The sequence below is a fragment of the Mya arenaria genome, chromosome 13 (assembly GCF_026914265.1).
Source record: "Mya arenaria isolate MELC-2E11 chromosome 13, ASM2691426v1".
In the NCBI taxonomy this organism is placed as follows: Eukaryota; Metazoa; Mollusca; class Bivalvia; order Myida; family Myidae; genus Mya; species Mya arenaria.
Genome location: NC_069134.1, coordinates 62986699 through 63001019, shown reverse-complemented (window position 1 = coordinate 63001019; position 14321 = coordinate 62986699). Strand labels below are relative to the sequence as shown.

The following is a 14321-nucleotide window of genomic DNA, read 5'->3' as shown; positions in this document are numbered from 1 at the left end:
AATGTGCCCTTAGTCGTTTTCAACGTTCAACACCTTCTGCATTCAAGCGATGTGCTCTCGTCATCGTGAATTACTCGTATATATAAAATGAATATAGTTGGACTTTGATGATAACATATAAATTCAATATTCCCGGTTTAATTTGGATCACATATTTTGAAATAAGGCTTTAAATAACTTTGACAACTGAACTTAATCTGAATATTTTAAAACTTTCAAAGGTTTTCTGTGACGACCTTTTAAAATGAGGTTTCAATATTTATGTACCTTAAATATCCTCCTTATTTAATACGGTTACAATCAACCAAAAATCAATCAACGACAAAAATGTTGTTAAGCAGCATATGGGATTGACAATGCGACAGGGAATAATGTGTGCCAGCTTAGTAAGGGCCAGCGGTCCATCGTTCGAACGCATGTATCAGAATACATGTATAAACAAATCCCCCTCTCCGACAAAATCCCCCAAAATATGTCTGCACAGACGGACATCCCACATATAATATCTAGTTTTTCTTGCCGTATTCGAAGATTATTTAGCATTTATTATTTTAGTACAGGTTACATAATGAGCAAAATCAGCTGAACTCAACCTTATTTGTTTTCAATGATCTTTGACACTTCTTAAGATATGTAACATAAAGACATTTAATATTAAGCAAAAGTAATTATGACAGTTTTTCTGTAATAAAAACACACAAATACTTCGCTACTTTACACTCATTTTATTCCAACGAATCAACACAAACTGAACATTGTAAAATTTCGTGCACCAATAAATCCTAAAATATTACCAGAATTCTGTAATTCAGATGCGTCACCTGCCTGGAGGTCCCTTGCCTGTTATCGTTAAGGTCAGTTTGACCTTGACCCCAAGAGCAATAGGGTTCATTTATTGACCATGACCAATGCCATACCAAGTTTGAATAATCTTTACCAAGTCGGATCAGAAACGCTGTTATTCTTCTAGTAAAGGTCACCATGACATACTGGCCGAGTTGCTGAAAAGTTATGTATGGGTTGTCCTTAACCTTTTTTTCTACTGACAAATGAACATACTAATGTATGTTTTAATACTTTACACATAAGTCACTTTAAGTCATTCAAAAGTCTGTGTCGGCGGACAAAGTGGTCCAAACAACATGCCATGATTTGCAGACACAACATGCCATGATTTGCAGACGACACAAAAATCAGAGTAATCCGATTACACTCTCAATTTTTTTTAATGTATAATCAACATTCAGGTTGGTCAATTTGGACAGATTAGAAATAGTAAATTCGTTAGCTAACACAGTATCAGTCTTGTACATGTAAGTCTGCAATCTAAGTTTAAGTAGCATAGTAACAAACACCCAATATGTAGCTATTTTGAAATTGGGGAAACCGCAAGAAACAAATACATGTACCGATAATAGTAAGTTGAAAGGTGCAAAATAATTTATAACAGGTTATAACTTTTAAACTTAGTAAGTTATTTGTAACTGTTTACTTTCATAATTGATATATTTTTTTTATTTCTTCTGCAATTATTACAATTATGAATGAGATGTGTTTTCAAATGTAGGTATATCATCTCATTATCTAGATAAAATAGAAATTAAGAATATCTACATACAGGTACAAACATTTAAAACATGTTTTTATATCACCCAGTTATATCGACACTACCCACACTAAATATTATACAATAAAACAATTATTATGCAATACCCATGAAGTTACACTCTGACTATATACAATAAGAAATGATTTGGACACCCTGACACTAATACATTAAGAAATACATTAAGAAATGATTTGGCGATTCTGACTATTATACATTAAGAAATTATTTGGAAACTCTTGACTATAATACAATAAAAAAATATTTGGACACATTGATTATGCACCAATCAAGCTTTTGCCTTATGGGGTATGGCAGGGCAAGGCGATAGGCATATAGGAGCCTGAAGACAGCGGTTGATTCCAGGGAGAAATGATTTTGACCAGCCTGGTGACATCACCACCTGGTAATAGACTTGACTGGATTTTTTTTCGCGTGGAACAGCTCTAACCACAGGGATTTCAACATAGTTCCCTGTCCCAGGGGCGAGTTTTAGACCCCCAAAAAGCACTTTGTCTATATCCTCTGGGCCTGCCCCCAACCCCAGAGGGGCAAAAAATTGATAGGTGCACTAGACTGAACAGTAAATATAAAGTATAGCCTGGTTACTTGTCCTTCTTACTTTCATCACAAGTACCATTTCTGTCTGCTTTCTTACCACTATCGCCTTCCTTTTCCTGTTTGCCATTTGTATCCTTTTTCTTGCCACTGTTGCCTTCCTTCTCTTTCCTCTTGGTTGCCGCCCTTTTAAGCTGTTTTATTTTCATGTCTTTCACATTTGATATTAGGAGCCCAACGTCCCAAAGCCAGGATACCACCATAACCATACAATTCACAAGCAGTGGAACCGAAAACACGACCGATATGAATAGTCCTTTGCTGTCAAAATACTGTTGCTTTGAAAACAGCTTCCAATTTTGGGCTGCCCATTGATTTATGTACTCGGCACAAAGCACTAATACCATTAATACACTGAAGTAAACAGCCTGAAGAACACCCTTGTTTCGAGTGAGGATGGTCAATATTGCACAGGTCACATGGAAGATTCCAAGCCCACAAAACCATGGGTCAGTCCAGTCTATGGCTTGCAAGTAAGCCCAGATACCTGATATTTCGTTCATCTTTATTGGCTCCATTGGATCTCCAAAGTCTTTAAAATTTGGTGAAGTTTCCATTTCTTGGAATACAGTTCAGACTTCAGACAATAGAAACAATCTTCACAAAACGATATAGGAAATTCAATTCAAATTTCCACTTTCTTTAAAATGTAAAATAATGCAAGAATAAAAACAATATGTGATGAAGGATAAGCCAAACTTTTTACAGGAAAATTATTCTATATTGAACAATGTCTTGACCATGACACAATTCTATTTTCGCTGTGCCACACAACCTTTGAATGAATTCAACCTCACATCAATCTCCCCTTCTTCAAGCTGAAAGAAATAAAACAAGTATTTCTTATTAATTATGCTTTAATAGAATATAAAAAAATAATAATCATAATTGATTCATATACAGATTTGCAAAGAAAAAGTAAACTGGTCAGACTTAGTATTTTATTTTATAACAGGTGTTTGAATTTCAGTGCCATTCTTTCGATCACCCATTAAGAGATATTTTTGTCAAACAGAAATGGTTAGGGCAAGGGGGTCTAACAATGGCGGGGATAAAAATCTAAATAATATTTTCTCTAGCTTTACTTCAGGTATTCAATGTCCAAATAAACTGGTCATTTTAATGTGCCCATTGGTAGTTATGATAAATTTCAATGCCTGGTAAACCCATATAATTTTGATATCACTTTACGGGGCAAAAACTGGCTGATTACTTATTTGAAAAATAAATGACCAAAAATGCATGTTTATTATTGCTTTTGTATCTTTCTTCTTTGTTTCAATTCGAATATGACATAATCATTAATATAGGTATATTCAATATTTTGATGAAAAGAATGTTTGTTTTAATTTATAAATTTAACATATTCTATTTCCACAAATAAAACACTTTAAAGCTCAAAGGATAGCAAATTTGTATGGTGTCACAAGGTATCAACAATTCACGTAATTGGTATCGGATACCTTAAACAACTAAGGTTATTGTTTACCTACCTCATCAGCAGAATAAATATCCTGGTAACAGAATTCGGAGACGCACTTTCGGATACAGATGGCTTGGTCAGCTCCTCGTTTGGCTAGGCAGTCTGGGTTCACTTCACAAGGCTGTTTGGTGTTCTTGTATATCTTATCCTTGAAGACCAAATAAACACAATAAAATTGTATAAAAAAGTTTTATTTGGAGGCAAAGGACCTTAGATGTTAACAATATAAATTTGCTGATCATAATTGTGTAATTACCGCAATGTTTAATGCAACATTGAACAATGATTTTCCTTACGTCTCTTTTCTTCCTGTAAGTGTATTTCTTAAACTGGTACTGGACTCTGGCTGCCTGGACTTCCTCAAACAGGTCAACAATAAGCAGCAAAGCCAGTAAACCCACAAACACACTGACCTTCATACCAGCATCAGCTTATCTTTAAAAGAGAATAGAAATCAATCTTAACATAACCATAAATTAATCTAGTTAATTACCTTTCAAACACGAAAAGGGTAACGAATTACGAAATGCTGAAACATGTCAGTGTGTTAATCTACTGGGTTTGTCAGTAGCTTCTATTGTTTTATTGTGAATGTAAAATACTGTATCTGCACGGATTTAGAATGTGCATTTTATTTAAATAAAATATTAATTATATAACACAAGGCTTTTTCTTCCCATTTTGGAAAAAAAACCTATAAATTTAGGGGAAATTTGCAATGCGAAATATACCGAAATTGGGAAATTTTATTGTGAAAAGGACAAGCTTCATTGGTGCAAATGAAGAAATTATTAAATAGTAGTCTCTTTTTCTTTTCAAAAGATCTGTAAAGGCTGAACTATTAATACTTGGGGTGTAATATTGCCATAAATTATGACAGATATTTTTTTTTAGATATATTTCATACTGATCTTTGAATGTGATGAAAATTCTGAATTCAATTATCCCAAAAACTTAACATCACATGAGTTATAAGGATGTTCATTATTTATCTGGTTTTACTTTTGTTTGAGTTTTTTCTGAAGATTGTGAAAAATATCATATATTTTGCTTTGGAAATGGGTCCGATAGTCGTTATTTTTTTATTTATTTATTTTTACTTTTATTTTGGATTATTTTCTGAAGATTGTGAAAAAATTAGTATATTTTGCTTTGGGGATAGTCGTGATACTACAGAAAAAGGCCTGCAACATGTTTTGATACAAGACAAAATTATATTTATACATATATATATTTAGATGATGTATTTTGGGATAAGTCTGTTCTGTTCAATCTCTGGTTGGTCATATGAAGTACCTCTAATTGCTCATTGTTAAAAGGGTCATACAGAGAAATTTAAGACTGTTTGCAATGTGAAGAAACTGAGTGCATGTTTTGTAACTATGCAAAACATTGAAATTTTTAAATAAGAGAACTTTTGTTCATATATAACTGAAAGTGCAAAAAAGAAGAGTGTGTAGAATATTGTGGGCCGAGATCCTCGTCGAACAATTCCAATCCGTCTTCACCAAGGATGACGCAAACCAGAAGACTCCACCCTTGCCAAAACGAGTTGACAGCGAAACTCCACCACTCACAATTGGGGCTGAAGGAGTACTAAAACTCCTAAGAAACATCAAGGTCAACAAGGCGGCAGGACCAGATGAGCTACCAAACCGCGTTCTCCAGTCTTGTGCTGCGGAAGCCACACCTGCCATCACTGCCATATTCCAGCGCTCAGTTGACACCGGTGAGCTGCCATATGACTGGAGGAATGCCAACGTAGCGCCTGTCTACAAAAAGGGGGATCGTCACACTGCTGAGAACTACCGTCCTGTGTCTCTCACCTGCGTTGTCTCCAAACTACTGGAACACATCATTTGCCACCACATCCTCAACCATCTAGACAAAAACAACGTTCTTACATCTCTGAACCACGGTTTCAGGTCGGGTTACTCGTGCGAATCCCAGCTCGTCGTCACTGCACATGATCTCCTTGGGCATTTCGATCGCAACAAGCAGGTGGATACCATCATACTGGACTTCAGCAAGGCGTTCGACACAGTGCCTCATCAACGACTGCTCCTCAAGCTAGAGAATTATGGAATTCGAGGACCACTACTGAAATGGATCTCCCACTTCCTGACTCTGCGAGAAATGTGTGTCGTCGTTGAAGGTGAGAAGTCCCGGCAAGTCCCCGTTGGATCCGGCGTCCCCCAAGGCACTGTGCTCGGACCCTTGCTGTTCCTCTGCCTCATCAACGACTTGCCCGAGAGAGTGAAGTCCACCATCCGACTTTTTGCTGACGACTGCCTGCTATACCGGGCGATTAACTCGTTCCGAGACCACAAACAGCTGCAACAAGACCTAGACGCTCTACAACAATGGGCCAATGACTGGGGGATGAAGTTTAACGCGAAGAAGTGCTACCTTCTGAGCTCAAAGCACAAATCCAGCTTCTTCTACCAGATCAACAACTCCATACTACAACGTGTAGAAACCAACCCCTACCTCGGCATAACATTCTCCGAAGATATGAAGTGGAATAACCACATAACCAACATAGCAAAGAAGGCCAATTCAACCCTTGGATTTCTACGTCGCAACCTCCGGTACTGTCCAAAAGAATGCAGGAGGAACGCATACCTGGCTCTAGTTCGGTCCAAGCTCGAGTATGGCTGCGTCATTTGGGACCCCTACTCAACCAGTGACATCAACCGACTAGAGAAAATCCAGCGATCGGCAGCACGCTTCATCACTAGGGATTACCGCTCTCGACATGATGGTGCGGTCACAGAGATGCTGTCCCAACTAGACCTCCTCCCACTTCAAGAGAGACGTCGCCACCAGCTGTTGACCTTTCTGTACAAGATGGTGAAAGGGCACGTACCGGCCATCAATATTGAACACTATCTCACACCTTTGAGACCGAAACGAACAATTAGGGCTAAACGTTTTGAAAACTTTATCACCAAAAACATTGTGGAAAACTCAGTGAATAATAACAAACAGTGCTTTTCAAATATAGATAGTAGATCAGCCAATTTCAAGAACTCATTCTTCGTGAGAACTGTTCCAGAGTGGAATCAATTAAGTGACAGTGTGGTAGATTCATCAACCATAGATTGCTTCAAATCAGCTCTACTTACAGACAAATAAAAACTAATTTTATGCGCACCCCCCCTCCGTCAAGTGAAAGCCAGTATTGGTAGCTTTGACGTACCCATACAGATACAGATGTAAAAGGAATTATTTTACGCTTCTGTTTTTGTTTGGTGATTATGAAAATTATCAAAGCTTAAGACATTGTTTCCTACATGCCATGTTTCCTTTAAAGCAGACATCCAGTGCAAGTTTCGTAAACGGATATTAAACGTACAAACGTGGAACACAGCTTTATAAATAACTGGGCTATAATGTATCCGAAAAATAATCCTTCCGAAAATGCACACATTTGTTTTACACATCAACTTGACGCTGCTTGAAAAATAGCAAATAAAATCAAAGTCTCGATCGACAAATGAAACTCACATTAGTCATTTGCACTATATATTTAACTAATTTTAAACCTTACCTGTCGTTAAGAACTTATTTCGCAGTGGAACAACAATTCTGCCACCTCCTCAGGAGCAGTCGACAAATACGTTGGAGTCGTAGCAGTCAACACACACCAAGGAACGAAGGAACAGTGCACGCGCGTGCGATTACGTGGCACACATGCCAGCAGCTGTTTAAAGTAACCGGTACACAAAAATGTGTATTTTGGATGCCTGAGGCCTTTTTCATTACTGGTCTTAGCCGTCAATAAAATGATTCTTATTGTTATATAATAATTTTCGTTATCTTTTACATAATTCAGTGAATTGATTATTAGCCAGTATAAACCCGGGAGTAGGATTTGTTATCGGTCCCAGGTATAAAGTAATGAATGATTAACAAAGAGCTGAGAGAATGAGAGTAATACACTGCTTATTAGCTTTTGTAACGTGTTTTTCAGGTAATCGAATAATAAACGACTAATATCGATGAAACAGGTCCCTGGACAGTGGTGATGAAATATTATATTAGTACGGGTGAAAGGGGTGCTCTTATTTGCAGAAAAGTTCTATTGTATTCCGTACATATTGTCGATGAACAAATATGAAACGATCGGACTGCAAATGCAAAATAAGGTCATTTATAATAATTGATATGCTTTCCGGTAAATTGATATTTGTCAATGTTTTGAAATTTTAGCCCGCTCTCAGTTCAAAATCAAACGTCAGCGCGCACAGGGCTGGGACACACTTTATAAACACCAAAAGTGAAATATATCTTTTGGTTTTCATTCGGTGAAATATATAGCGATCTTACTCAGAAACAAACAGTTATCCTCTATTTAACGTCCGATATCAGTTGAAATAAACACGAAATATAAAATGTCACTAAGTTGTGGCCTCAATACAAATGAAGTGTTGCGGATGCCTCCTATTAAACGACCTACATTCACCGTGTTGCGTAACTTTTACTTTGCCAAAGTAAAAGTTACGCAACACTGAAACAATGACTTCATCGTGAAATCAATGAATATCTTACTGCCCAATAGATGAAACTACAATTACAGGACTTAGGAATCCGACCCACAAATAATCTAGTTCTCTGATAGCTCCTTTAACAAAAGAATGTAATGTTAACGTTGATGCCTGGCGACCCAAAATTATTGGTGTCACTTTAAAGGTAATTGCTTGCTGACAAATAGATAAATATATGACCACAGACAAAGTTAAAATAAGTACCCGTATGGAACTCCTTTTAATTGCTATCACACAATTACCTCCCTTGTTGAAGATCGTTGTCTGTAGCATCATGGAAAACTTGTCTTGTGGCAATATTTAATATCCTAAATAATTATATCTCGCTTCAAATGGCACCATATTTTTTCACGCTCCGTTCAAGAAATAATGCTGCACTCTCCTCAGAACTATTTAAAGAACGATTTCATTTTTAACATAATCTGAATCACTGCGCGCATATCCATGACAACCACGAATTATCACATATCTATACGCATTTATTTTCACAACGAAAAAGAAAAGTCCCATCGAAAAAATACATTTCTACTCTATTTTATTTAACTGAAAAGGCATCTTCCATAGCCGCTCGTGTAAGAGAAGACTCGGTAAACCTCGTTTTGGCAAAAACACCCTACGCTCGGGTATCTTACACTCTCGGCCATGGAGGATACTTATAATCTGAGACATTTAATATACAAACTTAGGAAAAAAGAGTAAAGTTTCTTTTGTCTCTCCGGGTGTACATTGGGCTGCCGATGATCAAATGTATCAAAAGTTTCCCCGTCAGAACGAGAATTATTGTGGCTCGAGTTTAACTTCTTACTTCCTAAGTGTAGTGTTCTGGGTTACATTATACTATAAACAGACGGACACTTAAAGGGGTTGTAAATAAACAAGACCCGGATGGTTCACTGCTTAATATTTATCTACTGCACTTATGCATATCAATTATCAAACATACAACTGGTTTCAAAGGGGCTATAGCCTTATCAAGCATACCTAATGAGTTGGCGGAGTCAAAACAGCATGGCTAGCATACCACAATGAAAGTACAGAAAATTACACAGTGTAAATGTACAACCAATTTCATATTCAAACATAACTTACAACAATAAATCTCCATAATACGTGAACAGACAAAACAAATATCTTCTGTACAACAAAATCTAAACATCATAAGCATCAAATTATGTTCATTCATTCAGACATTAAATATGTTGTTGTTGTTGTTGTTGATGATGATGATGATGATGATGATGATGATGATGATGATGATGATGATGCTGTTGTTGTTTGTACAACGTGCGGACATGATTACTTTTACAGTCCATATCAATTGTCAGAAATAAAAAATATACATTGTCCTGACTTGACGTTAGCCTCATTTCGAAACTGGTCCTTTGATTGGTCCTCGCTCTGTTCAAACGCACCGGCGTCAGCGACGATACTTTTTGCGTCGACTACGTAGGCCTTTAGCGCATCTTTAAATCGATTTTTCCCCGTCGTTTCCATTGTACGCATCAGCGTTCGTTTTCTTGAGCGTACCGTTACCAAACAGGCAACCCTTAAAGGGATGATTTATAGGCAAGACCCGAAGAATGGTTTGACTGTTAATTTTTAAGTAATGCACTCGTGCATTGCAAACATACAACTGGTATTAAAGAGGCCAGAGCCTTATCAAGCATACTGAATGAGGTAGGCGGGGCTAGCATATTTCAATAAATGTACAGAAAATTATACATTGTAAGGTACAAGCATTTTTAATATCAAACATAACTTACAATAATACATGCCCATAATACGTGAACAGACAAAACAAATACCCACTGTACAACCAATTTTCAACATCATAAACATTAAATTGTGTTCATTCATTCAGACACTAAATATGTTGTTGTTGTCGTTGTTTTTGTTCCGTTGTAGTTGTTTATACAACGTGCGGACATGATTCATTTTACAGTCCATATCAGATGTCAGAAAGAAAGAAAAAATACAATTTCCGGTCTATTCCATTGCCTTCATTCAATGTAAGCCTTATTTTGAAACCCGTCTTTTGATTGGTTCATTTCCTGTTTAATTTCGCCGGCGTTGTTCACGCTTCTTTCCTCTTCGACTACGTAGGCCTTGAACGAATCTTTGTCGCGATTTCTCACCGTCGTTTGCGTTGTACGTCTCGACGTCGATTTCTGAAGCGTACCGTCAGTTGACAGGAAACGTTCGCTGCAGCAACAGAACAGGCGTACGTACTCGTCGTAGAACTTTCTGTTCATGACCATGTAGATGACGAAGTTCAGACAGCCGTTGATCATTTCAAACATGAGGCATATATCGCTAAGGGCGAGGAAAAGGTTGTGGTAGGTTCCGAAGAATTGAAAACCATCGACGACTAGAGAAGAGATTAAGAAGATGTCTCCTGGTAGTAGACAGAGCAGAAAAACTATGGCAACCGTCAGCAAAGTGCGCGTGATTCTTCTCTGATCATCTTTACGCTTGTCATCTTTCGTCGACATTCTTTTCTGAAATTGGGAGCTCTGACGAAGCAAAATAATGATGGCTCCGTTGATGAGGAGTACCATCGCGACGGGGATGTGACGGAAAGCGATCGGCAGAAAATATTCATTGTACACCTGTAGGGGTTCCACGTTGTTGAGAGCGAACGGCGTCTGGGATATGTATGCTTTTCCACGGATGTAGGTAAACGTATACTGAGGCGGCAACACGGCCAAAAATCCCAAAGTTACGACGTAGGAAAGAGCCACTGCAGCAGTTACTGTCGTCTTCGTGACGATCGTTTTGACTTTGAACGGAAATGCGACGGCAATGAAGCGTTCTACAGATATTGCGACGACCAAGACGGTGGAAACGCGACTGAATGCTGTTTTCAAGTAGAACATGTAGTAGAACGTCGTCGCATTCAACGTGTCTGCCGCTTCTTGATCAAACTTCTCGATAATGCCCGTGGATTTCCGAACAGCGTTAAACACGAGGAACAAAATGTCCGAACATGCAAGTCCAATTAGAAGTACGGTCGTAGTGGATCCGCGCATTTTCTTTTGAAGCAAGACAGCTAAGCTCATAGCGTTCCCGGTAATACCAAATACCGTTAAAATAGGGAATATGTAGCATTGTAGAAACGACGTGATGTCATCAGATTTGTCTTGAGTCATGATATTTTGAGGATTCGCCCATGGAAAATACCTCACTGCTCCGCCCCCACCGGGTGGTGACGTGACGTTATCAGTCAAATTATTTGACGTCACATTTACGAAGTTGATGGTGTCGTTCAACGTAAATAATGGACGTTCTGTGCTCATTCTGCCTTTAAAAAAATTTAAACATCAATAAATGATAAGTCTAAAACTATTGACGGTAATTTGTAGTTGTTTTCTTTAATTCAAACACATTTCAATACGAAAATAACATTTTACACTCTGACACAATAACTGTTGAGTTTGAAAAGAACTTGTCAATAATTTAAAAGGCAAAATAAATTTGAATATTTAAAGAGAATCTTAAAATCATTTTAGTCTCTAATTGGTAGGTATCATCTTTACAATTAACTTTTACCGATGTGTTTATGGTTGGTATCGCACAATCATGGTTATTCTTTAAGATATTATACTTCAGATTTTTCATATAAAAATGCTCAACAAATGAGATAATATATTATTAAATGAGTAAGTAAAGTTACCTTTTTCTTCCAAATTCAGCTCTATCAATATGCTGACCACCACGAAAAATACCCTTCAGTATAATGTTTACAATATGATTTTGTTTGTATTTATATGACAAAAAAATAGTACCCCGAACTACTAATGATTAACAACAATCGCACTCATTAAGATAAAAATCATTGTGGTATATACAATATCTACTGAGGTGAAGACAAATTAGAGAAAATTCGTGTTCTTTTTCTCGCAATAAACTGTAATGACAATTAGTTCTATCTGGCTGTGTTGATTTTCTGGATACAGTTGTCTCTTAACAATGGTCCGATGCCATTACCAAATCACTTCAGTTGTGAATGCGCGAAATCTGTTAAACCGTTAACGTAAGTTGTATATTGAACTGTGACACACGTTTGACCAGGCATGGACAGAATTGAACACAAATATTTAGGTTATGAAAGCTTTGTAAAATTATCTTTTTCTCAGCATGACGAATATTGGAACTTTACTTGAAATCATTTTTATAAAATAAACCAGTAAGATAATCAAAGCGCTGAAAGCGTGGACAGACTGTCGAGAGATAACGGAAGCAAGCACCAAGTCTTTAAAACTTAAAATAGATCTATTAATAGATTTAATTCATTTGATGAACTCGCTACCAGATAGGTGAATAGGATAATTGCAATTATTATAAGCACTATTATATTGTTTCTACTTAGTCAAATATCTCAAGTATCATTTTGGTGGAGAATAATATGCTTTATACAAGATTCCTTAGCTCGAACCTCTTTAAGTCAGTTTAAAAAAGAATATACTATTAAAAATAATAATGAAAAAAGTGCTTCTGTATCGGCTTTTTGATGTCTTTAATTGCAGTTTTAGTAGTACGCGTTTACATGCTTTCATTTTTTATGTCTGTTTAAGGCGATGTTTTTGAAATACAACACATAGTATACGTAAGATTCAAGGAACACACTGACAATATAATTTTAATATGCTCTTTCATTGGCTGATTCTGTTTTCCAGAACTTCTTCTGTCAATGGAATTCACAATAATAATCAGTTGAAATGGTGCTTTGAAAGATTCATTAATTGGTTTTTTGTTTTGGATTTTTTTTTTCTGAAAGAGTGGAATTTCAGAGGCCATTTTTAGGAATAAATATCAGGACTTGTATTCTACATTGGTCTTAACTGGATCTAAGAACGATGTAGCTAATCGGATTACTTGTTATTTATGACTGACCAATAGAGTGAATTAAACCAATCATGTATGACCATGAGGTTGACTTAAGTTACAAATGGAATACCACCCCAGGGTACATCGCTTTTTTTAATGAAAAAGTTAACCAATGTCTCCCGGTTAGAAAGATATGTCACATAACTGGTGAATACGAATCGCAAGGTAAGAATCTGTTGACTAAAAATAACTGAAAACATATTATGTTTTCAAAATGATTTTGTTTTCATTTAAATATTACATTTGATTTGTTTTCACAATTTTTTTTTTATAATGAACGCAATTGGAGTAAGTATCCAGAAAATTCCATCTTCCTCTCGTAGGCTCGCCAACTTGACTATAAACCAATCAAAACGCCCCATTTCCTTAAATTCTTCGACATTATTCATTAAATACAGTAGTATGATTGGTCTACAATCTAAATCACTTGTTTGAACATCTAGGTCAAAAGTGAGGTTATACAACTATCGCCGAAAAATAATTATTATTACAATTAGTTCTATCAGAATTTCCGGATAATGCTGTCCCTAAACAATGGTCAGATGCCATTAGCAAATCACCTAAGTTGTGAATGCGCGAAACCCGTTAACCCACTTACATAAGCTACAGTTGTATAACTTATGTGTCAGACACTGGTATGACCACGCACGAACAGTATTGGCAACAAACACTTTTAAAAGCACTGTATTATGTAAAAGGTACTAAGTAAGGTTACAACGAAAATCAGAACTTCACTTGAAATTAAATGTGTTTTTAAAGACTTTAACTGTTTTCAGGAGCAATACGATATTTAAATATATATCTAATATTTCGTGGGATACCACCTCTTTCCGCATATTGTTCCCGATGAAATCGCGCCACATTCGGAACTTCTAGGACATGTTCCAACGAAAACAAACTATGATGAATATGCACGATAAACATTGTCAGAAGTCTACGCTGCAAGTAGTTCCCGTGGTAATTTAAATATAGCTGTTATACATAAGGAATCTTAATGATTTAAACAATTATACGCTTCACTGAGACTCATTTTAAACTAAGTAATACAAATTGCAGTTAAACAATACAGTTAACATATATTATTAATTTTACGAACTACTTCTAATGATATACCGGCATACAGCCGATGTTGTTTTCGCTGAAATATGGCCGAGGTGCTCCGATTAGTCGTGACAAA

At 36.6% G+C, this 14321-nt stretch overlaps 3 protein-coding genes across 3 annotated transcripts; all 3 read right to left on the bottom strand.

The window, feature by feature from the left end:
• Positions 1–710: 710 nt before the first annotated feature.
• LOC128214924 (transmembrane protein 18-like) lies at positions 711–2787 on the bottom strand. The gene has a single exon (XM_052921638.1). The coding sequence runs from the start codon at positions 2779–2781 to the stop codon at positions 2212–2214; it is 570 nt and encodes a 189-aa protein (XP_052777598.1). The 5' UTR covers positions 2782–2787; the 3' UTR covers positions 711–2211.
• Positions 2788–2905: 118 nt separating this feature from the next.
• LOC128214925 (uncharacterized) lies at positions 2906–7385 on the bottom strand. The gene is made up of 4 exons (XM_052921639.1): positions 7261–7385; positions 4004–4142; positions 3718–3855; positions 2906–3042 (listed from the first exon to the last, which is right to left on the bottom strand). Exons 2-4 carry the CDS (start codon positions 4124–4126, stop codon positions 2977–2979), a joined length of 327 nt encoding a protein of 108 aa, XP_052777599.1. The 5' UTR covers positions 4127–4142; positions 7261–7385; the 3' UTR covers positions 2906–2976.
• A 2872-nt stretch (positions 7386–10257) lies between these two features.
• LOC128215453 (galanin receptor 2a-like) lies at positions 10258–11553 on the bottom strand. Its single transcript, XM_052922138.1, has one exon. It carries the CDS (start codon positions 11551–11553, stop codon positions 10258–10260), a length of 1296 nt encoding a protein of 431 aa, XP_052778098.1.
• Positions 11554–14321: the final 2768 nt, after the last annotated feature.